General features: G+C 37.7%; 1 protein-coding gene across 1 annotated transcript in view; it reads right to left on the bottom strand.

Annotated features, from left to right (window-relative positions):
* The window catches only part of PCDH15 (protocadherin related 15), a 723,362-nt gene that overhangs the window by 372,997 nt on the left and 323,406 nt on the right, over positions 1-26,959 (bottom strand). The window contains exon 10 of the mRNA XM_059172504.1: positions 9,972-10,084. Coding sequence (XP_059028487.1) covers positions 9,972-10,084 — 113 coding nt within the window. The remainder of the gene's footprint in view (positions 1-9,971; positions 10,085-26,959) is intronic.

Raw genomic sequence — 26,959 nt, 5'->3', positions numbered from 1 at the left:
TTCAACTAGATAGTGGGATTTAGGGGAGAAAGAGAAAATGGGGGCGATGATCAAGACATGGAAATAAATTCTAAGAAAGTAAGAGGAGATCATTTTCTCCTCGGCAGTCAGGAGATCTTTGTGGTGAACCTGTAAGACGTACCCGTCACACCCATGTATTCACCACTGGCGGTGGGGGGGGGGGGTCCCTCCTCACAGGTGTTCCCGAGCCCCCCACTCCACCCCACCCCCTCGCCTAGGTCAGGCTCGGCCCTGGCCTCACACACCTGTTCTTGGAAAACCATCAGGACTCTGACCTGGATGCAAGCAGGCGTTGTTCTCAGGCCTTATCTCTGCGACCTATCTTCAGCATTTCAAGCACTGTTCAGCAGCCTTTCAAGACAGCACTTTCTCCTGGTCTCCTCCTGGCTTTGCTCCCCGCGTCTCCTCATTCTCCTTTGCTGATCTGTCCCTTTCTCCACCGCTCCTGACAGCTGGAGAGGCCCAGGAAGGAGGGCTAGACTGTGTCCTCCTCCTCCCACTCAGGTCCTGGTGGACCCTGGCCGCATGTCATTGTCTGAGAAGTGTCCGTAACCTCATGACTCCCAGCTGACCTCTCCTGTCTATCTCAGCATGTTGGTCCACCTCACACCTCTGTGTGGGGATCAGCAAACATTGCTAAAGGGAGTTCTCACCCTCATAAACCCACTCCATGGCTGTTTACGAGTCACGGCGGCCAAGTCTTCAGGCTCCTCCACCTGCCTCCACTCCTGCTTCTGTGCACAGTCATGGGTAATCCGAGAGAATACTTTATTGACTATAAACTAAAATACGGGGCACCTGGGTGGCTCAGTCAGTGAAACATCTGGCTTTGGCTCAGATCATGATCCCAGAGTCCTATATTGGGTGGGGGGGTGGTCCCTGCTCAGCAGGGAGTCGGCTTCTCCTTCACCTCTGCTTGCTGCTCCCCCTGCTTGTGCTCTCTCACTCTCTCTCAGTGTGTCAAATAGGGGCACCTGGGTGGCTCAGTGGGTTAAGCCTCTGCCTGTGGCTGAGGTCATGATCCCAGGGTCCTGGGATCGAACCCCGCATTGGGCTCTCCGCTCCGCGGGGAGCCTGCTTCCTCCTCTCTTTCTGCCTGCCTCTCTGCCTACTTGTGATCTCTGTCTGTCAAATAAATAAATAAAATCTTTTAAAAAACAGTGTCAAATAAATCAATAAAGGCTTTAAAAAAATCACTTGTGGAAAAGGAATAGGAGCAATACCACACTTTAAAATAAAGTATAAAATACAAGCTGGATCTAACAACTTCTCACCTCCTCCCTGGTTACCACCCTGATTTCACTACCACCATCAGCCCCTGATCACATTAACTTCTCTGTCTGCGTCCACCCTGGTCAACACCCTAGGCCCATAAGGGGAGCCTGTGCTTTTGTGAAAGACCAGCCAGAATGGGTCACTGCTCTCACCAAAGTTTCAGGGCCTCCATCATGCTCCTGTCCTTCTCACTCCATGAACTCCGTCTCTCTCCTAGACCCCAGGAGAAGACTGTTCTCTTCAATCAAGCCTCCAGGAGACAAAGGATTCCATTCCTCAAGCCTGCCTGTGCTCATGCAGGAGCTGCTTATTTGGCTCAGTCGGATGCTGACTCTGAAAACCAGACATGCCCATGCCACCCAGGCTTCATACCCTCCTCGTTGCCACTCCTCAATGCAACTTGCAAGTAAACCTGAGGAAGAGGGTTGGTTTGGGAGGATCTTGCTGGAAGGCTCAATTTATACTCCCATTTTCTCTCTTTGATCAGAAATTACCCTCACTTTTTCCTAACCGATTTAGATTGTTAAAATCGATTTACTCATGTTTTCAACCAATTTATTTATTAGCATCAACAACCTTACTCGTTTACACCTTTCTAAGAGCCAGGCATTGAGACACGCCTGCCTTGGGATTCAAACAAGAATGACTTGGACTTCTGTTTGGAAGCAAATGCTTATGAAAGTTGGAACATTACCTTTACGATACATTGTTACTGATTCTTTCATAAGTGGCCAGTATATGGTTGTGAAAGGTATGCCTCAGAGGTTAGCCACAGTTAAAACAACAACAACAACAACAACAACAACAACAAAACAAACTATCGAACAAAAGGAAAGGTGCACAATGCTATTACGATTGTGATACAAGATATGATACTTCACCGTGATTATGAAAACAATTTTAGCACCACCTGGGTGGCTTAGTCCATTGACTGCCTGGCTCCTGATTTTGGCTCAGGTCATGATCTCAGGGTTGTGAGATCGAGCCCTGTATGGGGAACCTGCTTGTCCTTCTCCCTCTGCTCTTTGCCCCAGCTTGAGCTCTCTCTCTCAAATAAATTAATACATTAAATTAATAAACTGATAAATACAATCTTAAAACAAATTTGAAACAGACAAAAGTAGTGTACATTGTTATAATCATGCAGTTGGGGGGTTTTAGGTATGTGGGGAGTAGTGGCCAGGAGAGGGTGGAGAGACAACTGGGCATTTTTTTTTTTTTTTTTTTTTTTGTATATCTGGGTGTCTTGGTTTGTAAAAACCCAGCAAGAGGGACAGTTTCCAATAAAAAAGTTTACTAAAACCTGCTATACACTTGCTCTCCCCAAATGTGCACATGCTTCCACCACAGTAAACTAGTAAACTAGTTTGTGGCCACTAGTTTATAGTAAGGTAGTAAATTAATTTATGGACACTCAAGGGCAAACAGCGCATTTAATAAAGTCTGATCTAGGATGTGAATGGAGCAGCCAACATTACAAGGATATTTAAACATTCCAGATGCTTGTCTCTTCCCATCCATCATTTCATTAAAGGCAGGCTCCCAAAGAAGACCCTGCCTACTGTACTCTCCATCAGTGTTTCTCAAACACTGTGGTTTCTGAAGCCCTTCTCGTCTGATGACTCCCTGTCTCATGTGAGGTCCCTGTTAAAGCACATTCCTGCAGGCTCAGTCAGGCTTTCGGATAGGTATTTATTTTTCTGTTTCCTTAATTATTATTTTAATGTTACCCTGCCTTACAGGGTTCTGAATGATGTTAATACATGGTGGGCTCTCACACTCAAATGTCATGAGAGACACATGGGTGTCTTGATTCAGTGCGGGAAGCCCTGAAACCTGCCTTCCAGAAATAAGCACTTTTGGTGACCATGAGATGTGGAGCCAGGAGACCTCTGGGGACCAGTTAGGTCTGCTACTTCTTCTCTGCCTCAGGTTCCTAGGAAGCTGTTACAGCAGAGGCCAGCACTGCTCTAGGCTCATCTACAAAGAATTAGTAGGTCTTCAGTTTTAAATTTCAGTTGGACAGAACAGTTGGAAATGAAAGTGCAGGAACCTCACTTGTGTAAGGGAGCTCTCTGTGGGATCCTGCTCAGCTCACTGAAGTTCTAGAAGGGATTTGGGGCCAGAGCCTTAGTGACAATAGGTTACATTTAATTTCTACATGAGTACATTTTTCTTTTGAGATGTCTTAGGGAGAGATGGCTGTGGCAAGCCACTGTTCTTAGGTCAAAGATTATATTAATAAAACCAACTAATTAATAATTAAAAAGAAGTATATTTCATTGCTTCTTGGCCCTTCTTGGAAAATTACAGTGCCTTAACCCTACAAAAATGTTCTTTATTTAAACTTCCATACTCTAACAAATTAAAAAGAATGCCTAAAGATTTTGACAGCAAGAGCACTTAGAACAGTGACTAAAAATATTTGAGAACGTACAGACCCATAACATAATTTATCAGATAAATTACAAAAAAATCAGTGTTTTTTTTTTTTTTAATCACACAAGTGGTTTGTTTGTGATGTCAAAAATAGAGCAAAGAAGTACAGTCTTGGTTGGAAATTTACAAAAGGAAAAAAATGTCTTCCATAGAGAGAATATAGGCAAACCATACCCAACAAGGGTTCATAAAATGACAAGAAAATCATACTGACATGCTTCCCACCAAAAGAATATTTTTAATAAACTGAAGTATATTTTATCCTCACTGGAAGAATATGACCAGTCTGTTCATAATTTATTGCATTGAATCTTCAAAGTTCCTATATATCTTTCAATAATAAAAATCTTCCTCTTTGCTTAGTGTTTGAGATATGAACTGACACCAGAATGACTGACGTAATTTTGAATGATTTAAAAAAGAAAAACCCAGTCACTCTGGGGAAGACCTAGGCCCAGAAAACCCCTGCTAATCACAGGTACATCAGGCTCTTCAGCTGGTGCTTGGAACATGGGAATCATCTTGGCTGTAAATAGCGAGGCTAACCAGAAACAGAATTATGAAGGTGATGAAGTAGTCACTTTACTCTGGAATACTGTTAACTCTTTTATCTCCCTTATAGTGCCCTGCCATCTGCCTCTCCAACCAGCAAAGGACCACAGAGAGTTCTAACCTCATTCCCACTGAGTTTCCTCTTTTCTCTCAACCAGAAGAAAACCCCATTGAAGTGTCTTATTTGAACCAGTGGACTGGAAAATTCCATCTTGGAATATTTGAATTTCAAAAATCATCATTATCAAAAAAAAAAAAAAAAAACCCACAAAAAAACACCAAAAAACAAAAGCAAAACCCCCCAAAACCAAAACAAAACAAATCAAACCCAGAAAAACCCTTATCTCCAAGTGGGTTATTTTTCAGAGCCTGGAAGCTAGGAAGAGTGAGAGTTTAGTGTTTCTCCTAGGTACCAGCTTATTCTTGAGAAAAAATGGTAAGCAGACCTATCTAGCTCGTGAGTTGTTACCGTATCTCTAAATTCTCCATGCAACAACCAAGAGGTTTATGAGGACCTGTCGGGAGTGGTTGTGCAAGAGGCTGGTGGGAGTCGTCGCCTGTGAAGGGGCGTAGTGGGGAGGGACTGCCGGCCAGGGCCATTCAGAAAGTGGCTCCAACTGGACATTTTACAATATTTGGACTTGCTGTTGTACTCCTACCATGACCTTTGCAGACAAGACGGCCTTGCCAAAATCAAGACAGTGTGAGCAGAATGGATAAATGGCTTTTCTTCTTCCAAGCAGCAGCAGCAGGTCACCTTGTAAGGAAGGAAGGTGGCCAACTAAAATATCACCTCCGTGTGTCTTTTGTCAGCCTGCAAATTTGGAGACCCGCAATATTCGACTGCTGCATCCCATTTCTCTTCTAATTCAGCTGGATGAATAAAAATGTGAGACAAGAAGACACGATGTATTCTTCCCTTTTATTCATTTTCATAAGTGACGTATTCGTCCCCACTGTGCAGGGAGCCTAATGGGGGGCTCGATTCCAAAATCCTGGGGTCATGACCTGAGCCAAAGGCAGGTGGGAAATCATCTAAAAGCACCCTTTCCATACTGGCGATTTCCTCAATGCAGAACTTCAATGCCTTTCTTTCTTTCCCACAGCAAGTAAGTGTTACGCATTCCAAAGACTTAGCAAACTGAAAACTACAAACATCGTGAGCCTCAAAAACAGTGTCTCTGAGGGTTCTACTGAGTTCCTGTGAAGTATCACTGATGTTATCGTTCACACAAAGGCCAAGCACTTTCTAGGCTGTGGCATCACAAATCTGTGAGTATGCTAGCTGTCCTCTCAGGCCTCGAGACTTTCTTGTCTTTGTCAAATGTCTGGAGAAAAGTACCTTGCCAGGATCACTGTCCCATCTGCACTGATATTCAAGTTCTCCAGTTTCAATTCTGTGGCCCTTGTCTGTGTCAAAATATATATATGTATATATATACACACACATATATATATATTTGAATGTGTGTATGTATGTGTGTGTGTGTGTGTATTCCTCCCCCTCAGAAGGAGTGTTTTTTGTTCGGTTTTCACAAACAGCTTTAAACTCTGCTTTCACATAGATCTGACCTTTTTATTCCAGGAGCTGAATTTATTTGAGAAGTTTATTGCATCTTTATTCTAGACAGACAGACAAGATGAAGTCATATCAAATGCTCACACTTTCAAAAGTAGGTATTTAAATACAGTGAAGATGTAGGTACGCAAAATCAGTTGCTCTAGAAGTTTGCGCCAGGGAGAATACCTTACGACAAATATTTCTTGAGCATTTCTATGCACTTGACATACACTTGGGCTACAACATAAAGAAATATATGACCACCTGCCCTATTGTAAAGTCCAAGAGAAAATACACAGGAAAATTCAATGTAGGACCGTTAGAGCCATCATGGGGACAAGCGGGATGTGGGGAGAAGCTTCTAGGCTGTGGTAAGGCCTTTCCAGACCGAGTGTCTTAGCCTCTGATGTATCAGTGAGACATTGATGCAATCGCTGATGTGACAGTGCGACCCACAGTGCCCAAGAGGAAAAGAAGGGATATTCACGAGGTGGGGCAGCATCCACAGATGCATGGGGGCCGGAGAGAAGATGGCAGACTGAGAGGATGGTGACTGTGTCAGGCTGGCTGGACAGAGAGTGTTCAGGGTGGCTGATGAAGGCTCAGGCTAACATGCCCTCGGTGTGGAAAGACAAGGGATTGTAGCTCAGCCTGCAAAACAGCTACTGTAGGCTGGCAATAACAACCTAAAAATCAGAGAGACCAGGTGCCTGGGTGCTCAGTCAGTTAAGCATCTGCCTTCGGCTCAGGTCATGAGGATGGAGTCCCACATCAGGTTCCCAGCTCAGCAGGGAGCCTGCTTCTCCCTCTCCTTCTGCCTGCCACTCCCTCTGCCTATGCTCTCTCTGTGTGTCAAATAAATATATAAAATGTTAAAAACAGAAAATTGGAGAGACCGTGGTGTGATCATGTCCGTGAGCTTCACTTTAGCTGTGAATCCACGAGATTTCCATAAAAAAACACAATTATGTCTGAGCAACTGTGAGACAGTGAATTATTAATAATTTATCCACTTATATTTGTATTAGGTGTCAAGAGTATAAATATATCAATTAATAATTTTTTTAAAAAATTACTGCACTTAAAATCATAAAAGTGAATTTTCTGGGCTTTGTAATAGATAATTTATGCATGAACTGATTCATTATTACCCAGATAATAAAATATGCTTTCATATATCTCCTAGTTGCTTTTGCTTTGTAACTATGGTGATCACATAACTTTTCATCCAAACTGGGCCAGTTTTCGGAGTGAAAGAGATATTATGAATAATTATACAAAGACAATAGGCATGAATGTGAACCTTCCTGGGCAAACCAAACGTACAATTCTTATTCAATATGTGTATTTCAGTTAAAAATGTTTAAGAGATTACAATCTTTTAACATTTGGGATAGTGTTTGAAATGGAACATCCTTTCCTTTTTCCATTGGACTCCTTTCAATCCTTTAATATTCGAAAGTTGGTGGGCTACTCCCTTTTGTTTCCCTAATTTCACCTTTACATTTTTGTCAGTATCCTGAATAAATCCCTGGCTGATATGGATGGAATAAAGATGAAAAATTTCTTAACTATGATGCTTCCCACCTGTTAAATGTGCATATAGCTTTCTAAAGCAGAATTTTCAAAGTCGAAGAGGAAATACTTCATTTTGTTTTTCCTTAGCTCCCGAAACAGAAATGGGGATCAAATTCATTAAAAACATCTATGTCCGGGTGCCTGGGTGGCTCAGTGGGTTAAGCTGCTGCCTTCAGCTCAGGTCATGATCTCAGGGTCCTGGGATCGAGTCCTGCCTTGGGCTCTCTGCTCAGCAGGGAGCCTGCTTCCCTCTCTCTCTCTGCCTGCCTCTCACTCTACTTGTGATCTCTCTCTGTCAAATAAATAAATAAAATCTTAAAAAAAAACTTCTATTTCCAATGAAAAATGAAACATTGTTGAAATAAGAAAAGGGGAAGAAGTTGAAAGACTCACTCCAGAGACCCACCAGACTGTTACACTTCAAGGGATCCCTGTACAAAGCCACAATATTCAGCTCTTATTCAAGCAGGTGGCACGTTATTATTCGTATAGATTGATACCTTTGCTTATTATCCCCTTGACTGCACACAAAACACAGTAATTTGAATCTAATAATGTCTGTAAAAACTTCCATTAATAATATAAAGTGTTATTAAAACATAAACAAATTATCTATGGCCTGTCTAATTGATTTTTGTTTCTATAATTGATGGGCTGCTTTTCATTGTACCTGGGTACACCAGGACAACTAAGTTTGATAGTAAAGGAAAATAATTGATTTCAGGACTGAAATGAGGCAGTTTGGTAACAGTGCCTTGTCAGCTTTCTTAGCTCCTACAGAGAACAGCACCACAGGCCTACACGGAGACGGAGGGTAGACAATGGATACATATTTTCTAGTTTTATATAGTTCCCTGATAATTGAAATAGTCAGTGCAAGAAGATAAATCTCATGCATGGCCATTTTATACAAATGGTAAAAGGAGTCTGTCTTTGTTGAATGACTCCCAAACCCCTACTGAATAAAATCGAAGGAAAAAGCAATTTCACAGGAGGCTCTCCTGGTCTGCCCCTATCCCTCGGTTCCCTGTTAACTCTTTGTAGCCTGCTAAAACACGGCTCTAGTTTTTACTTTGGCTTTTCCTGATGTTCAAACATACTTCCCACTTCTATTCATTGGCCAAAAACTTTCTGATGCAGCAACAGGTAGCTCAGGGTAGTCTGCGGAACATCTTCCTGGAATCCCCAGATTAATTTATATGCCCCGATTCTGTACTTTTCCAGCACTTTTTAGATGCCTTCCTGTTACATGTTGATGGGACCTATTTGATTTACCAGCATGTACAACTCTTTACCCTTAGAGATCTTCAAGAACGGGGGACAACCCATAACCTTTGATCTGGTAACGTATAACATGATCAGTGCCCACAAAATATGTCCTAATTTGAACTAAAATCAAATGTGTGTCTGCGTGTTTCTGTTTGCAGTTGTACCAACAGAGAATTAAGCCCACCACTTTGAAGCAACTGCGTCTTGGTGAAGGGATAAGAGTATGGCCCTCGCTTAGATCAACCTAAGTGTGAATCTCAGAGCTGCTGCTTCTCAGGGAGGCAATTCGGAGCCAGCTCCTTATGCTGGCTGAGATTTTTGTTCCACATTTGCATCAATGAGCTTACCAGCAAGATTATGGCTCTAATTCTATGAAAAGTGTGCTTAAGTAACTTTGGATATGCTCCATAAGCTTCCTTATCTTATTTTCTCTACTTTTAACAGTTTAAAATTATAAAAGAATACCCTCAATGTGCATTTCTATAGATTGTTCTGTGTGTTTATGAGAAGGACTTATATTACACACCAGACTTACTCCAAGTCCTTGCTTGGTCAGTTCTATTAAAGTACTTCTCCCACCCTCGTTGCTACTCCATAAATTGCCATTATTCCTTCACTGTCCAGCTCCGATCTTACCTGCCAGCAAAGTCTATCAGAATTACTTGACAGATTGTCCTGGTTTTCACAGTGCCTCTTAAACAATTTTATTACAATACAGTAGATATTATTTAACTGTAAGTGTAATGCCAGATGGATTCCCCTAGCTTTGATAATTTTTCTAGCCTAGGATCATTTTTCAAAATAAAGAAATTAATGAGACATCTATTGAAAGGATTTCTGGACAGGGAAGACCTTTTCTTTTTATGTTAGAAAGAAAAAAAATTATTTTAAAACATAATATGATATTAAAATAAAAATATATAAATTCATGCCCATTTAAAATATATTTATGAGCAGTTTTGTGGTCAAGAATTGATTCCTTTTAGCAAGAAAAAAAAGTTAGAAAATGTAACAGTTATATTATGTAGCGTTATATATATATTTGGACAAGGCATTTCTTACAAAAATACTCAGTATTTGAATTACATCATAATATAAACAGTTATCTTAAAGAAAGGTAGCGCAACGTATTAAAATAGCTGAACCTCACTTTTTTAAATATTGCAGTCAGATTAATTTGAATTTCTGTAACATAAAAGTGCCTACAATAACCACTACAGGATTCTTTGATTAGAAGTTTATAAATACAAAGAGAGAAGAAATTAGTTTAATTTACCTTAATAACCAAATCAAATTTCTGGTGGAAGTCTCTGTTTACTGGTTCCAAGAGGCTAAGTTCTGCAGTCCTAGGATGCATATGGAAAAATCGTGGGTAATCCTCAGGAGTCCCTGAAAGACATTGAGATTTTGGCACATAATTGAAACAATACATAGTATCTGTGTGTGCTATATCTAATTCCCTTCATTAACTGAGGAACAGATTTACAATTTCATTAGTAAATTAACTTTCAAAATCATGTGGTCTAGGGAAAGGAGACACAAATGTGGTATACAATTAATTAACTTATGAGTCAGGAGATGGAAAGTATTTATTATTGGGGTGATTTTCCAAATATCTTTTATTAGCAGAGCTCTTTAATTAATTTGAAACTTCATCACATGAAAAGAGATATTAAGTGTAGGGAGAGCAAATTTTGAAGTATAAAATTGTGTTTTAATGGTGCATAAATCTTAATTATAGCCTGCCTGGTCTTTCACTGCATCTTGTAGTAAACAAAGACTGTTAATTAGTACCAAACATCAAGCTGCTTGAAAATTAAAATGAGCATATTCTTTTCCAGCTGCGAAAATACTTTTCTTAAGGCAAGAATCTAGCTAATTACATTAATCATATTAAATAAAAATGTATTGATGATATTCTTAATGCCTAGAGAGGGTATTTCTTAAGTACAGGCATTTTAGTGAGTTGAAATACATTTCTTCCCGCAGAAGTTTCTTTCAACTGCATTATTTTCCTTTGTATGATGTGACATCCTTTTTCTCAATGTGAAGAATAAGTAGAAGTCAAATTGTGTAACTATAGAGTATATGTATTCATTTGGCACAACAACAGCCATAAGAATGAAATAACTATGGTTTCCAATTATTAAAGGCTACTGTGTACTAAATGCTTTATGCAAATAATCATCAATAAGTCTGTAAATCATTCCCATTTTACAGAGAAGGACTTGGCAACTTTGAGATATTAAATAATTTGTTCAAGACCAAAGAGACAATATAAGACAGAGCATGCATTCAAATCCAGATTGCCAGAGCCAGACATATTAAAAAATGGATTAATTTCTATTCCTTCTTTGCTTCAACACTGAGACAAGAAGAGAAACTCTCCTGGGGCATTTTGTGAGGGAAAATAAAAAAAGTTTACCAGTAAAATAGAATTGAAAATACTGAAATAGTCAAAACTGCACATGACAGTTTAGCATATGATAAAGTAATCATCTCAAAACAGTAGGGGAAATGGATTTTTGAATACTAGCATTTATCAAATAGAACAGCCATACAGAAAATGATAGAATTGAATCCATTTTTTATACTAGAGTAAACCCCAAATGGAGAGTATATTCATATATAATAAACAATGAAACAATGCAAATTCTAGTAATAGATGAAAACACAAATGAATTCTACTATAATGTGAGAGTGGGCATATCTCTCCTAACTATGGCTCAAAATCAAGAAGCAATAAGGGAATAGAGAGATAAATTTGATGACATTACAAAATAGCTTGGCAAGACACAATAAACAAAGTAAAACCACAAATGACAAACTAGGGATAATATCTGCAATTAACAACAGACACAAAATGTTCATATCCCTAACATATGCAGATTTACAAATTAGGAAAGAAAAAGATCAGCAATACATTAAAAAGATTGGGCTAGAGAATGAAAAGAGTTCATAGAAAGAGAAAGAAACAAATCTTGACCAAGTACAAAGATGCTCACCTTTATACACAAGAAGACTAATGCAAATTAAATTTGAGATTAAACTTAGATTCCATTTCCTGTTTGTTAGATTAGCAATGGTCCAAAGTGGACACCATACTCTATTGGTGAGCCTGTGAAAAAACATGCACCTCCAGACATTTCTGGTATTATTGAAAGAATGTTATAAAACCTATGATGGAAAACTTGGCATATCCATGAAAATGATGCATTGGGGAATTATGGGAAGATGGCAAAGTAGGAAGCATTAGGAATCTATCTCTTCATGTAGACAACAACTGGCAAAATCTGTCTGATGAAAATGTTTTAGAACGCCAGTGTCTATTAAAGTCTTCCAAATTCCAGAGTAAGGTCTGGACAGTAAAATATGACTAATTTCTAACAATTACAGCTCTTAGCACAGTAGCTACTACCCACTTGGCAGGGTGCTGGACCCATGTTCCTGGAGAAGCTTATATACTACCTCTGGGAGCAAGGTTAGACACAAAGGACCATGTTCTTCAAATAGCAGAGATCTGTGATCTCCCTGGAAAATCCTATTTCTGATCACAGAGGTGTAAGTGACTATTGTGTCTCTCACACACGCACACACACACACAGCAACAAAAACTCACACCCATTGTTCCCATTGTTATAAGCCCCTCCGCTAGGCTGAATTAACTTCCAGGAGATTTGAGAGGCAGCATCCTCTTTACCCTCTTCATTTTTTTTCACTCCCCCCCCCTCAGAAGATAGGTATTAAAGAGAAGGACATCCAAATGTGACTATACATGAGGGGAAATTAGAAAGTCACCATGCATACCCAGGGGAAGGCATAGGCTCAGAAATTATTTGAGAAAATCTTAAGTATTTTCACTTTAGACTAGTTCTCAGCACAGAGACAGATTACAACTACAAAAAAAAAAAAATAAATTAATCAACAAAAGTAGAAACAAAACCCAGCAAATCCTAGGAAAATGAAAAATTCTGATTTCCAGAGTTACCACATTATTAGATTCAAATGTACAATTTTCAATGAAAACACCAAGTGTACATAAAAACAGGAAGGTATGGCCCATTCAAAGGAAGAGAAAAAAAAAAAGAAAGACTGAATCAACAGAAATAGCCCCTGAAAAACACCTGATTAATGAATGTCCTACTAGACAAAGATGTTAAACAGCTGTATTAAAGATCCTCAAGAACTAAAAATAGCTATAGAGGAAGTCAAAAAACTGATACATGATCAAAATGAAAATATCAATAAAGAGAAAGAAAACCTAAAAAGAAACTATAAGAAATTTTGGAGCTTTAAAAGACAATACTGGAATGAAAAGTTTCATTCCAGTAAAAAAGACAGATTGAGAAGGCAGAAGAAGGAATCAATGAACTAAAGATAGGGCCAGGGAATTACTGAGTCAGAGTAACAACAACAAGAAAAGATTAAACAAAAGAGAACAGTACCAACATATACATTGTGGGAGTCTTCAAAGGAGAAAAGAAAGAGAAAGGTGCAGAAAGAATGTTTGGGGGGAAAAAAATAAAGTCTGAAAATTGCCCAAGTTTTATGAGAGATACAGATATAGATCCAAAATGTTCAACAAAATTCATGTAACATGAATTTAAAGACACATCAAGAAACTTCATAATCTAACCCAAAAGACAAAGACAAGGAGAGAATCTGTAAAGCAGCTAGAGAGAAGGGACTTATTATCACATACAAAAGGTGCTCAATGAGATTATCAGGCTATTTCCTATCAGAAACCTTGGAGGCCAGAAGAGAGTGGCCCTATATAATGAAAGTGCTAATGGAAAGCAAAATATCAAAAAAAAAAAAAAATCCCATACTTGGCAAAATTGTCATGTTGACGTGGCAGAGAAACAAAGATATTCCAGGAATGATGAGGGAGTTCATTACCACTAGACCAGTCCTGCAAGAAATGTTAAGGGAGTCTGTGGGTTACAAGGTGAGGACAGTAGATGATAATATGAAGCAGAGGGGGAGTAAAAGATCTCACAAAAGGTAAATATATGGGCAATTATAAAAGCTAGTATTATAGTAACAACCATCTGTAATTTCACTCTGTGGTTTCTACATAGCATAAGAGACTAATAAATCTAAAAGAATTATCAGTTTATGTTTTCAGGCACATGATGGAGAAACATGTGAATATGCTACATAAACAACCTAAAAAGGTGAGGACTGAGCTAGAAAGGAGCAGAGTTTTTTACACTATTAAACTAATGTAAATTCAAATTAGAGTGCTATGACTTCAGGATTCAAATATAATTCCCATGATGCAAACAAAGAGAACAGTTATAGCATATACACAAAAGGAAATAAGAAAGGAATTTAAACTCTCCAAAAAAAAAAAAAATCAATGAAACACAAAAGATGATAGTACTGAAGGAAATGAGGGATGAGAAAGCTGTAAGCTATGTGGAAAACAAATAGATGACAGAAGTCGCTCCTTATCAGTAATGACTTTAAATGTAAATTAATTAAATTCTTCACTCAAAGACAAACAAATGGATTAAAAAAATAATCCAACTATATGCTATCTACAAAACACTCACCTTAGATTCCAAGACACAAATAAGTTGGTAGTGAAAGGCTGACATGTTATACCATGAGGACAAAATGAAATAAACTAGTCATAAAAAAGACAAATACTGCATGATTTTACTTACATGAAGTACTTAGTCACAATTACAGAGACAGTAGGTAGAAGCGAGTATTCTAGGCATTGCAGGGAAGAGAAGATTAGGGAATTATTTCTTGATGGGTATAGAACTGCAGTTTTATAAAATGGAAAGGGTTCTAGGCACAACCTTATGAATGAATTAGTATCACTAAACTGTATACTTAGAAATGGTTAAGATGGTAAATTTGTATGTTATGTGTATTTTATTATAATAAAAAGTCATATTAGCATTTAGTTTTGACACAGAAACCCACTTCAAGGAATTTTTTGCATTTCAATAATAAAATATAAGTAATTACCTAAATATGCTTTACTAGTGGCTGAATAAATGTTGATACATCCTCAAGTGGATAATAACTGAAATGAAAAAATGAATGATGGGTACTTTTATCCATTACTACATTACTGTAGCATTCTCTTTAGTTATATTAAGTGAAAAAACAACTTGGAGAAAAGTGCATATTATATTACTAACTCTTAAGAAAGAGAAGTAAATACATATATAAATAAAAGGAAGTATATAGACACAAATGTGTCTATATTAATATTAATAAGATAATAAATTATAACATCAAAAAAGTACTACATATGAGAGATAGAATGTCTTGAGGAAATAGGCAATGAAGCTTAAATTTTTAAAAAATTAAGTCAAATATATATCATTATAAGACACTGAACATAAGAGCAACACAAAAAGTAAAAATAAAATAAAATTTAAAAATCTAAATGTTTATTTAGTTAGTGACATTAACACAAACAGAAAAGGACCATCTCAGATAACTTTAAAAGATAGTAACTTGATTTCACATTCATGATATAATGTAGCTCTAGAATAATAGAAATTACCAAAAACAAAACAAAAGAAATAAATAAAACAAAACAAAATAATGAAAAAAAAAACCCGTCTATGATAATAATAGTGTTCACATTAGGGCTGTTAATCTAAGATGGTTATGGAAGTATTTTGCCAGAAATGAAATGAATAAGAATGTGTTGTCTTAATTCTATCATTCTCGGTGTTAGAAACAATTCTTATCATAGAAAACTGTATTGCCATAGAAACATAAGGAAATTTATGGCTATTCTCCAAGTTTTTATATTGTGGATATGTAAGAATTTATGATCAGTCTCAGTCAAATGTTACTGATGAATAGAGCTATAACTTCCTTTGGTAGAGCAAAAGCAATTATGATATACAACTTCTCTCCAGAATGATTTTCAATGAAAACCTTCATGTGACCCCTGAATGTTAAGTACTTTGCAAAAGCCAGGCTATTACTGAAGTATAAAAATGTTTTCCAAGAACAGAAGTGCATGTCTAAGTTCAAGGACCCTACAGATTCACTTAATTTTCTCATTTAGAAAATGTGGTATTCATTCCATTTAGCAAAGGTATACTTAATTCATCTGAAAACCATTTTTTCTTGGTTTCAGTTCAAGATAGTGACATAGGAAGACCCTGAACTCACCTCCTCCTTGGAACACACTAAATTACACCTATTAATAGAACAGTTGCTCCTGAAGAAGAACTGAGGGCCACCGAACAGCCAAAGAGAGTAGACAGCAAGAGAACAGGAAAAGAGATGGATACATGGTAAGGAAGAGAATCCTCATCCCCCCACACTGTGAGCCACAATGAAGTGGAATAGTACTGAGGGACTGGGAAGAGAACCCTCTGTCCTTGGATACAGAAACAAAGTGGTGGATTCAAAGAGAAACGAGGATACAGAAGGGATAACACTAGAATACCTCCAAGCACTAGGGGAGCCACTGAATGCTCTCTAGGTCCCTCTGACCTAGAGAATGACATGATTCATATTCCCACCCCACCTTAAAAGCCCAGACCAGAGCAGGGTCCAGATGCCAATGCAGGTGGGTCCAGTCATCTCAGTGAGCTTGTGACTTTAGTAAGTCCAGTTTCCACAGGCCTACAGCAATCCTGGTCATACTGGGGCCCAGAAACAAAAGCTTCATTAAGAGTGTCAGGGAACTGAGAGAACAGTCTCTCCCCAACCAACCATGAAGTCCAGACTGGAGCAAGGTCCACCTCAATGATCAGCTGGCAATCTCAAGGAACCCAGGGTCCACAAACCCACACCAGTTATCTTGTAGTGCTGAGCACAGAATACAAGGTGTGGCTTTGTGTGTGCTCTTTAAAAAATATTTATATTATTATTATTATTATTTTACTTTTAAAAATTTTGTCTTGTCTTGTTTTGATTTTATTTTTTCTCTTCTGTTTGTTTTTTCTTTTCTTTTCTTTTTCTAATTTTTTCTTTCTTTTCTTCATTTAACATTTTTCTTTTTCTTTAATTATTGTATTTTCCCTTTTTTCTTTGTATAAAAAGCCATGATTTAAAAGAACAACTATCATTTACAGCTACAGCTCCAACTAACCAGCAGAACTCACCAAGCATTCACAGACTACAAAGAGAACATGTACACAGGACCATTTATTCAATTTTAGGACAAGTAATCATTTTGCCTAATCCATAGAAACACAGACAGAAAGAAAAACAAAGTGGGGAGACAGAATAATATGCTTCAAAAGAAAGAACAAGAAAAAAAGTAAAACAACCTAAGAAACAGAGATAAACAATATGCCTTATAAGGAATTTAAATTAAATATCATAAAGGTATTCACTGGGCTGCAGAAAAGAATGGGAGAACTCAGTAAGAATGTCAACAAATACATAAATAATATTAAAAAGAACCAATCAGAGTTGAATAATACAGCATGTAAAATAAACACACACACACACACAGACAGAGTAGGGAATCAACAGTAGATGATATACAGAAGAAAGTATCAGCCATCTGGAAGATAGGGTAATGGAAAGCACGTAAGCAATACAACAAGAAGAGGAAATAATTTTCAAAAAATGAGGATAGATTAAGAGATCTCTTGGACATTGGGTGGACAAACATACACATTATAGGAGTCTCAGATAAAAGAGAGAGAGAGAAAGGTGTAAAAAGTTTATTTGAATAATAATTGAAAATTTTCCTAACCTAGGGAAGGGAAATAGACATTTAAGTCCAAGAAACATGGAGAGTTCCAAACAAGATAAACCCAAGGAGGTCCATGCCATAGCATATAATAACTAAAATGTCAAAGGTAGAAGATAAAGAGAGAGGAGAGGAGAAGTCAGTTGAGGGAAATTGGAAGGGGAGGTGAACCAGGAGAGACTATGGACTTTGAAAAACAATCTGAGGGTTTTGAAGGGGCGGGGAGATGGGAGGTTGGGGGAACCAGGTGGTGGGTCTTAGGGAGGGCACATATTGCATGGAGCACTGGGTGTGGTGCAAAAACAATGAATACTGTTACACTGAAAAGAAATTAAAAAAAAAAAAGTGTGAGAGAGAAACATAAGCCTTAACTGTAAGATTATCAACTGATTTTTCAGCAGAAAATCTGCATTCCAGAAAGGAGTGGCATGACATGATAACATAGTTATCATTCAAATTTGAAAGGGAGATAAAGAGCTTCCCAGACAAATAAAATAAAAAAGAGCTTATCACCACTAAAACAGCCTAACAGAAAATGTTAAGGCAATTTCTTTAAGTGGAAGAGAAATGGCCACAATTATACATAAGAAAAATATGAATAAAAAGATGTAAAATATGACAACATAAACTATGGAGAAGGGTGTAAAAAAAAAGAAAGGGAAAAAGAAAGATATCTTCCTTTTCTGTTTTTTTTTTTTTTTTCTTTTATTTTCAGAATGTGTTTGAGCTTAAGGGACAACTAAGTTAATATGGACTGCTATTTACTTAGGATGTTATATATGAACCTTATGAAAATGACAAACATAAAAAAATAATGAGAAAGAAGGCCAAAGAAACACTACAGATACTCATTGATCATGAAAAAAGAGCAAGAAAAGAAGAAAGGAACAATGAACAACAACAACAACAACAACAAACAACAAAACAACAGAAAACAAATGTCAATAAGCACATACCTAACAATAACTACTCTAAATATAAATGGCCTAAGTGTGCCAATTGAAAAGCATAAGTGATAGGATGTATAAGACAAAACAAAACAAAGCAAGACCCATTTATATGCTGCCTACAAGAGACTCACTTCAGACACAGACACATACAGATTGGAAGAGAAGAGATGGAAAAACACTCACCATGCAAATTGAAGTGGAAAAAAAAAAAAATAAAGGCAGGGTAGTAACACTCATATGAGACAAAATAGACTTTAAAACAAAAACTGTAATGAGAGACAAGGAAGGATACTACTTAATTATAATGGGATCAATCCAACAAGAAGATACAACTGTAAATATCTACACTCAACACTGCATCACCTAAATACATAAAGCAGATATTAACATACATTAAGAGAGAAAATTATGGTAATATAATAATAGTAGGGAACCCTAATACCCCACTTACATTAATGCATAGATCATCTAGATGGCAAATCAACAAAGAAACAATGTCTGAATAACACATTAGATCAGACTGACATAATAGGTATAAATAGAATATTCCCTCTACAATCAAGAGAATATATTTTCTTTTCAAGTGCACATGGGACACTACCCAGAACACAGGATTTAGGCCATAAAAATAAGACTCAACAAATTTAAAAAGCTTGAAATCATACCACGCACCTTTTCTGACCACAATGTTATGAAACTAGAAATAAATCATAAGAAAATAATTGGAAAAGTCATGAGCATGTGGAGATTAAACAACATGATACTAAACTACTAATGGGCCAATGAAACAGAAGAAATAAAAAAACACATGGAGGCAAAAGAAAACAAGGACACAATGGTCCCAAATCTCTGGAACACAATGAACACAGCTTTATGGGGGAAGTATTTGGCAATACAGGCCTACCTCAGGAAACAATTAAAAAAAAAAAAAAAACCTGAAATAAACAATCTAACCTTATGCTTAAAGGAACTAGAAAAAGAACAAACAAAGCCCAAGGTGAGTAGAGGACAGTAAATAGTAAAGATCACAACAGCAATAAATGAGTAGGAGCTAAAAAAAGGTAGAAAAAAAAATCAATGAAAGTAGATTCTTTGAAACAAATAACAAAATTGACAAACCTTTAGGCATACTCCTCAAGAAATAAAGAGAAAGGACCCAAAGAAATACAATCAAATGAGAGAGTAGAAGTAATAACTGGTACAACAGGAGCACAAAGGATTGGGGCACCTGGGTGGTACTGTTGGTTAAGTTTCTGACTCTTGGTTTTGGCTCAGGTCATGGTCTCAGGCTAGTGAGACTGAATCGCATGTTGAGCTCCATGCTCAGCACAGAGTCTGCTTAAGACTTTCTCTGGGGCGCCTGGGTGGCTCAGTGGGTTAAGCCGCTGCCTTCGGCTCGGGTCATGATCTCAGGGTCCTGGGATCGAGTCCTGCATTGGGCTCTCTGCTCAGCAGGGAGCCTGCTTCCTCCTCTCTCTCTCTGCCTGCCTCTCTGCCTACTTGTGATCTCTCTCTGTCAAATAAATAAATAAAATCTTTAAAAAAAAATAAAAAGACTTTCTCTGTCCCTCTGACCCTCCCCGCCTAAAATAAATAAACAACAACAACAACAACAAAATCTTTTAAAAAATCCCCAAAACAGAAATACAAAGGATTTTGAGAGAATGCTATGGAAGATTACATGCCAACAAACTGGAATGCCTAGAAAAATGGACAAATGCCTAGAACTATACAATCTTCCAAAACTGAAACAGGAAGAAATAGAAAAGCTGACAGACAGATTACAAGTAATGAAGTAGAATTAGTATCCAAAAATGACCCAAAAATAAAAATTCAGGACCAGATAGATTCAGAAATTAATTCTATCAGACATTTAAACAAGAGTTAATACCTATTCTTCTCAAAGTATTCCAAGAACAGTGGACGAAGGAAAGCTTCCAAATATATTCCATGAGGCCAACATTATTCTAAAACTAAAAGATACCATACACACACAAAAGAAAACTGCAGGCCAATATCTCTGATGAACACAGATATAAAAATCTTCAAGAAAATACTACCGAATTTCATACAACAATGAACTGGAAAGCTCAATCACCACAACTTGTTGGGATTTATGCCTGGATTTCAAGGATGGTTAACTATTCCCAAAACAATCAACATCACACAGCACATTAACAAAATGAAGGATAAAAATCATATCATCTTGATAGATGCAGAAAAAAAAAACATTTGAAAATATTTAATATCCATTCATGATAAATATTATCAAGAAAATGGGGTGAAAGGGAACATACCTCAACCTAATAAAGGCCATATAAGAAAAAATCACAGCTAACATTGTACTCAGTGGTCAAAACTGAGACCATTCCCTCTAATGTCAAGAGCAAGACAAGGATGTTCACTTCACCACTTTTATTCAATACAGTCCTAGAAGTCTTAGTCACAGCAATCAGACAAGAAAAAGAGGTAAGAGGCATCCACATTGATAAAAAAGTTAAACTGTCACTATTTGCAGATGGTAAGATACTATACATAAGAAACCCTAAAAACTCCACCAAAAAACTACTAGAAGTAATAAGTGAATTCAGTGAAGTGGCAAGAAACAACAACAACCACGATAATAATAATAATAATAATAATAATAATAATAAATCAGTAGTGTTTCTATATACAAACAATAAAGTTGCAGAATGAGAGGTTTAAAGAAAAAAAAAAAAACACAGTTTGGCTATTGTGGACATTGCTGCTATGAACATCGGGGTACATATGGCCCTGCTTTTCACTACCTCTATATCTTTGTTGTAAATACCCAGTAGGGCAATTGCAGGGTAATAGGGTATCTCTATTTTTAATTTTTTGAGGAATCTCCACACTGTTTTCCAAAGTACCTACACCAACTTGCATTCCTACCAACAGTGTAAACAGCAATGTCCACGTTCTCCAAACTGTGGAAAGAGCCAAGATGTCCTTCAACAGAATGGATAAAGAAGATGTGGCCCATATATACAATAGAATATTACATAACCATCAGAAAGGATGAATACCCAACTTTTGTATCAACATAGATGGGACTGGAGGAGATTATGCTGAGTGAAATAAATCCAGCAGAGAAAGTCAATTATCATATGGTTTCACTTACTTGTGGAGCATAAGGAATAACATGTAGGGCATTAGGAGAAGGAAAGGGAAAGTGAATTGGGGGAAACTGTAGGGAAAGATGAACCATTAGAGACTGTAGATTCTGAGAAAGAAATTGAGGGTTATGAAGAGGAGGAAGGTGGGAGGATGGGAGAGCCTGATGGTGGGTATTAAGGAGGGCATGTATTGCATGGAGCCCTGGGTGTGGTGCATAAACAATGAATCTTGGAACATGGAAATAATAAAATTAAGATGTTAAAAAATCTATAATCACATCAAACACAATAAAATACCTAGGAACACCCTTAACCAAAGAGGTGTAAGATCTGTACTCTGAAAACTAAAATACTGATGAAAAGATATGAAGGGGCGCCTGGGTGGCTCAGTGGGTTAAGCCGCTGCCTTCGGCTCGGGTCATGATCTCAGGGTCCTGGGATCGAGTCCCGCATCGGGCTCTCTGCTCAGCAGGGAGCCTGCTTCCTTCTCTCTCTCTCTCTCTGCCTGCCTCTCAGTGTACTTGTAATTTCTCTCTGTCAAATAAATAAATAAAATCTTAAAAAAAAAAAGAAAAGATATGAAAAGGACACACAAAAATGGAAAGATATTCCATGCTTATGGACTAGAAGAATTAATATTGTCAAATATCCCTATCACCCAAAGCAATCTACAGATTCAATACAATCCACATCAAAATATCAACAACATTTTTCACAGAACTAGAACAAATAATACTAAAATTTGTATGGGATCACAGAAGACCTTGAATTGCCAAACCAGTCCTAAGAAAGAACAAAGCTGGAGGTATCACAATTTCAGATTTCAAGATATACCACAAAGCTATAGTAATCAAAACAGACGCTATTAGGACAAAAGCAGATACATAGATTAACAGAAGAGAACAGAGAGCCCAGAAATAAACCCATAATTTATATGGTTACTTAATTTCCAACAAAGGAGCCAACAATAATCAATGGGGAAGAAACAATATCTTCAATAAACGGTGCTGGGAAAACTGGACCGCTACATGTAAAAAATAAAAGTAGACTAGTTTCTAGCACATTAAACGAAAATAAATTCCAAATAGATTAGAAACATACACATGAGACTTAAAGTCATAAAAATCCTGAAGAGAGCACAAACAGTAATCTCTCTGGCATTAGCCACTGCAACATTTTTCTAGATATGTTGCCTAAGGTTAGGAAAACAAAAGCAAAAATAAACTGTTGGGGCTGCATCGAAATAAAACTTCACTACACAGCAAAGGAAATAATCAACCAAACCAAACTAATGGCATTCTACTGAATAGAAGGTATTTGCAAATGACATATCTGATAAAGGGTCAGTATCCAAGTATGTTAAAGCTAACACTAATGGTGCATGCAAAAGTGAACACCAGAAAAGGGACAGGATGCTCACTCCCATGCTCCTAGTACAAGGGTTTAATCAGTCATGTCATTATATCACATCATGAATATCCAAGCACATCAAGTCAGCCTGACAATTTTTAAACAATTAGGATTACTTGAAATATAGGATTACATCCAATATAATTAATAGTAATCAGTGCTTTATGTAATTGTGAAGCATTGCAATTTTAACTAATGATTATGCAAGTATCATTATGAAACATTAGAGGGCTAACTCAACTTATTTTTAACTCATGGGACAAGGAATGAAAGAGTTGTCTCAATCCAACATGTAACTATCTTAAGCTAACATGTACACAAATTACCTGAAGTAGATCAGAGATAGCTACATATTTTGCACTTCCCACTATGAAGCTGAGTCTATTTTCCCTCTTCTTGAATAAGGGCTAGACTCCTGCTTGATTTGACCAATGGTTGGTAGTGGAAATGATATCTTTCCAGTTCTGGGACTAAGCTTTGAGAAGACTGGTAGCCTTCACTTTTAGCTTCTTAGAAGTCAGTGACCAATATTGTGAAGAAGGCTATAGAATAAGGTGAGGAGGAGGGAAGAGGAGGAGTGAGTAACCTCCCTGGATGTCTGTATCTGTGGCAAGCTCCCAGCTGAAGCTACACATTTGAGTAGCATCAACTGCACTGTGTGAGAAGCAAAAGATCTGACCTGTCAATCCCAATCAACCCACAGAAATAGGAGAAATACCAAGTCGCTGCCATTTTAGGTCACTAATCTCTTGAATGGTTTATTGTACAAGAACAGACAACTAAAGCACTACCCACTGTCTCTACAGCTTCCCTTATGTTTCCCCAGCTTGTACTATTTTCATGAATTTTGGTTCATTTCCACAAAGTTACTTGCCCCGAACTTTACTGTTTTTCCCACTGGCTGTAATGGGTTAATGAGTAGAGTGACATAGCAAACAAAGAATTGAGAATGGTAAAGCCTTCCCACAAACTCAGGGTCATAATCCTTTGGGCTATTACTTGAGAAAGAAATAGACTTCTGGTTTGATTTAAGCCACTGTGTTTTGGAGGTTCTTTGTAGAAGTATTGAAGCTGGTACATTTACTAATACAAACACCCCCTAGCCCACTACTATAGGTAACATAACTTTGTTTTGGATTCAATCAATGCTCTCATTTTTAGCAGATCTATTTTCATGAGTTCCAGTATTTGTAGCTTATTATCCTACCCTATGTGATCTTTATGGGGGATGGGACAAGAGTTTCAATGTGTTTGAAATGAATAATTTTCTAGAACAATTTCCAGGGAAAGCCATAAAAATATGAATGATACTTATACTCAGTACTATGACCTGTAGGTAGGAGAAACATCTTCCAATAATGTGTGCCATAAAATCAAACTTCTCACAACCTACATAATAATAATAATACTTCATAATACTCTAGTTTATTAGCCAACAATAAGTTTCTGATTATGGAGAAGAATAACCCAAAGAATCCAAAAAGGAAAAGTAGAAAATTTCTGAATTAGTGGAGGTAATTTAAAATTAGAATCAACATCCTGGAAAATAAAAAGGCCTGAGGGAAGGTGACTCACAGATTATGTGTGAGGTTACTTAATGTTTGAAAGGCCAGCATGTAAACAAGGATGCAGTTATAAGGTGTATGGCACCAGGAAAGCAAAACTAAACAAGAAAAGTAAAGGCAAATAAATAGAAATTCTGGACTCTCCCTCCAGTATTTGTGAAATTTGAAATATACAAAAGAGGATATTCCTTTTTCAATTTAAAATATAATTCAAATTTGAATTCTCATGGCTTTTCCAACATGACTATCCTATACACTTGAGCACAAGAGTACTAATATTTCATAATGCCCATCTGAGTTAAAATGTGCTTGTATAAAATGTATGAACCCAAGTTTTCTGGATTGGTGTTTCTATTCTTAACTTTAGCTGCTAGAATGTTCATAATATCATCACAATTATTATACTTATTTTAAACAAGGAAAAGTAACTATTAATTATATTTTAATATTTATATGTTAGTATGTAACACCTATCTTAACTATATATTTATTATATTTTAAAGGATTTATTTATCTATTTTAGAGAGTGAGTGTGTGCGAGAGGGGGGAGCAGAAGAGAGAGAGAGGTAAAGAAGACTTTCCCCCAAGTGCTGAGCCTGACCTGGGGCTCCATTTCAGGACCCTGAGATCATCACCTGAGCAGAAACCAAGAGTCAGATGCTTAACCGACCGAGCCACCCAGACCCCATCCCTACATATTAGAGTACCCAGCATTACAAAATACTAACATTTTAAGCTACTGTTATCAATAAAGTGCCAGTAGACCTTCTTATATTATTGGAAGTAAATACAGAACTCTATTATATTGTTAGTGTCGGTGTGGGAACTCTCATGGAAATGCCCTTTTTTGTCTCTGATGAGAACTTTTGACTTAAAGTCGATTTGGTCCTATATAAGTATTGCTACCCTTGACCTCTGCATGTTTATGTATGCCGGAAATACATTTCCATCCTTTTACTTTCAGCCCACTAGTGTCTTCAGGCTTAAGGGAGTCTCTCATTGGTAGCTTATCATTAGATCTTTTATAAAAAATCCATTTAGGGGAAGAGTCAAGATGGCAGAGAAGTAGCAGGCTGAGACTACTTCAGATAGCAGGAGATCAGCTAGATAGCTTATCTAAAGATTGCAAACACCTACAAATCCAATGGTAGATCTAAGAGAAGAAGAACAGCAATTCTAGAAACAGAAAATCAACCACTTTCTGAAAGGTAGGACTGGTGGAGAAGTGAATCCAAGGAGATGGGAAGATAGACCCTGGGGGGGAGGGGCTGGCTCCTGGCAAGCGGCGGAGCAACGGAGCACAAAATCAGGACTTTTAAAAGTCTGTTCCATTGAGGGACATCGCTCCAGAGGCTAAACCGGGGTGAAGCCCACGCAGGGTCACAGAAAGATCAGGGGTGTCTGAGTGTCACAGGGCTTACAAGTATTAGAACGGGGAAGCTGGCTACAGAGACAGAGCCGAGCAGTGAGCTCCCAGCTTGGGGTTACCTTGAACCGGCTGCAGGCTCGGTGAGCTTGGTGCGAGGCCGGAGGTCAGGCAGACGGGAGTAACTGGGCGCTGTTCTCTGAGGGCACACTGAGGAGTGGGGCCCAGGATCTCAGCTCCTCTGGCGGGAGACCGGGAGGCTTCCATTTTCATTCCCGTCCTCCTGAACTCTACGGAAAGTGCTCAGGGAACAAAAGCTCCTGAAAGCAAACCCAAGCGGATTACTCAGCCCTGCCCCTGGTAAGGGTGGTGTAATTCCGACTGGGGCAAAGACATTTGAGAATCACTACAACAGGCCCCTCCCCCAGAAGATCAACAGGAAATTCAGTCAGGATCAAGTTCACCTACCAAGGAGTGCAGTTTCAATACCAAGGAGAGCAGCGGAATTCCAGAGGAGAAGAAAGCAAAGCACGGAACTCATGGCTTTCTCCCCATGATTCTTTAGTCTTGTAGTTAATTTATTTTTTTCTTTTTCAATTTTTTTTCTCTTCTTCTGCTAAATTTTTTTTAACTTTTACCCTTTTCTTTTTTAACGTTTTTTTAACTAGTTTAACTAATATATATATTTCTTTTTTATACTTTTTCTTTATTCGTTTTCTTTTTTTAATTGCTTCTTTTCTTTCTTTATTTCTTTTTTTTTTTCTTTCTGAACCTCTTTTTTTTTTTTTTAAAGATTTTATTTATTTATTTGACAGAGAGAAATCACAAGTAGGCAGAGAGGCAGGCAGAGAGAGAGAGAGGAGGAAGCAGGCTCCCTGCTGAGCAGAGAGCCCGACGCGGGACTCGATCCCAGGGCCCTGAGATCATGACCTGAGCCGAAGGCAGCGGCTTAACCCACTGAGCCACCCAGGCGCCCTCTGAACCTCTTTTTATCCCCTTTCTCCCCCCTCACGATTTGGGATCTCTTCTGATTTGGTTAAAGCATATTTTCCTGGGGTTGTTGCCACCCTTTTAGTATTTTACTTGCTCCTTCATATACTCTTATCTGGAAAAAATGACAAGAAGGAAAAATTCACCAAAA

The sequence above is a fragment of the Mustela lutreola genome, chromosome 4 (genome assembly GCF_030435805.1).
Source record: "Mustela lutreola isolate mMusLut2 chromosome 4, mMusLut2.pri, whole genome shotgun sequence".
Taxonomy (NCBI): Eukaryota; Metazoa; Chordata; class Mammalia; order Carnivora; family Mustelidae; genus Mustela; species Mustela lutreola.
This window is presented reverse-complemented; position numbering and strand designations above follow the sequence as displayed.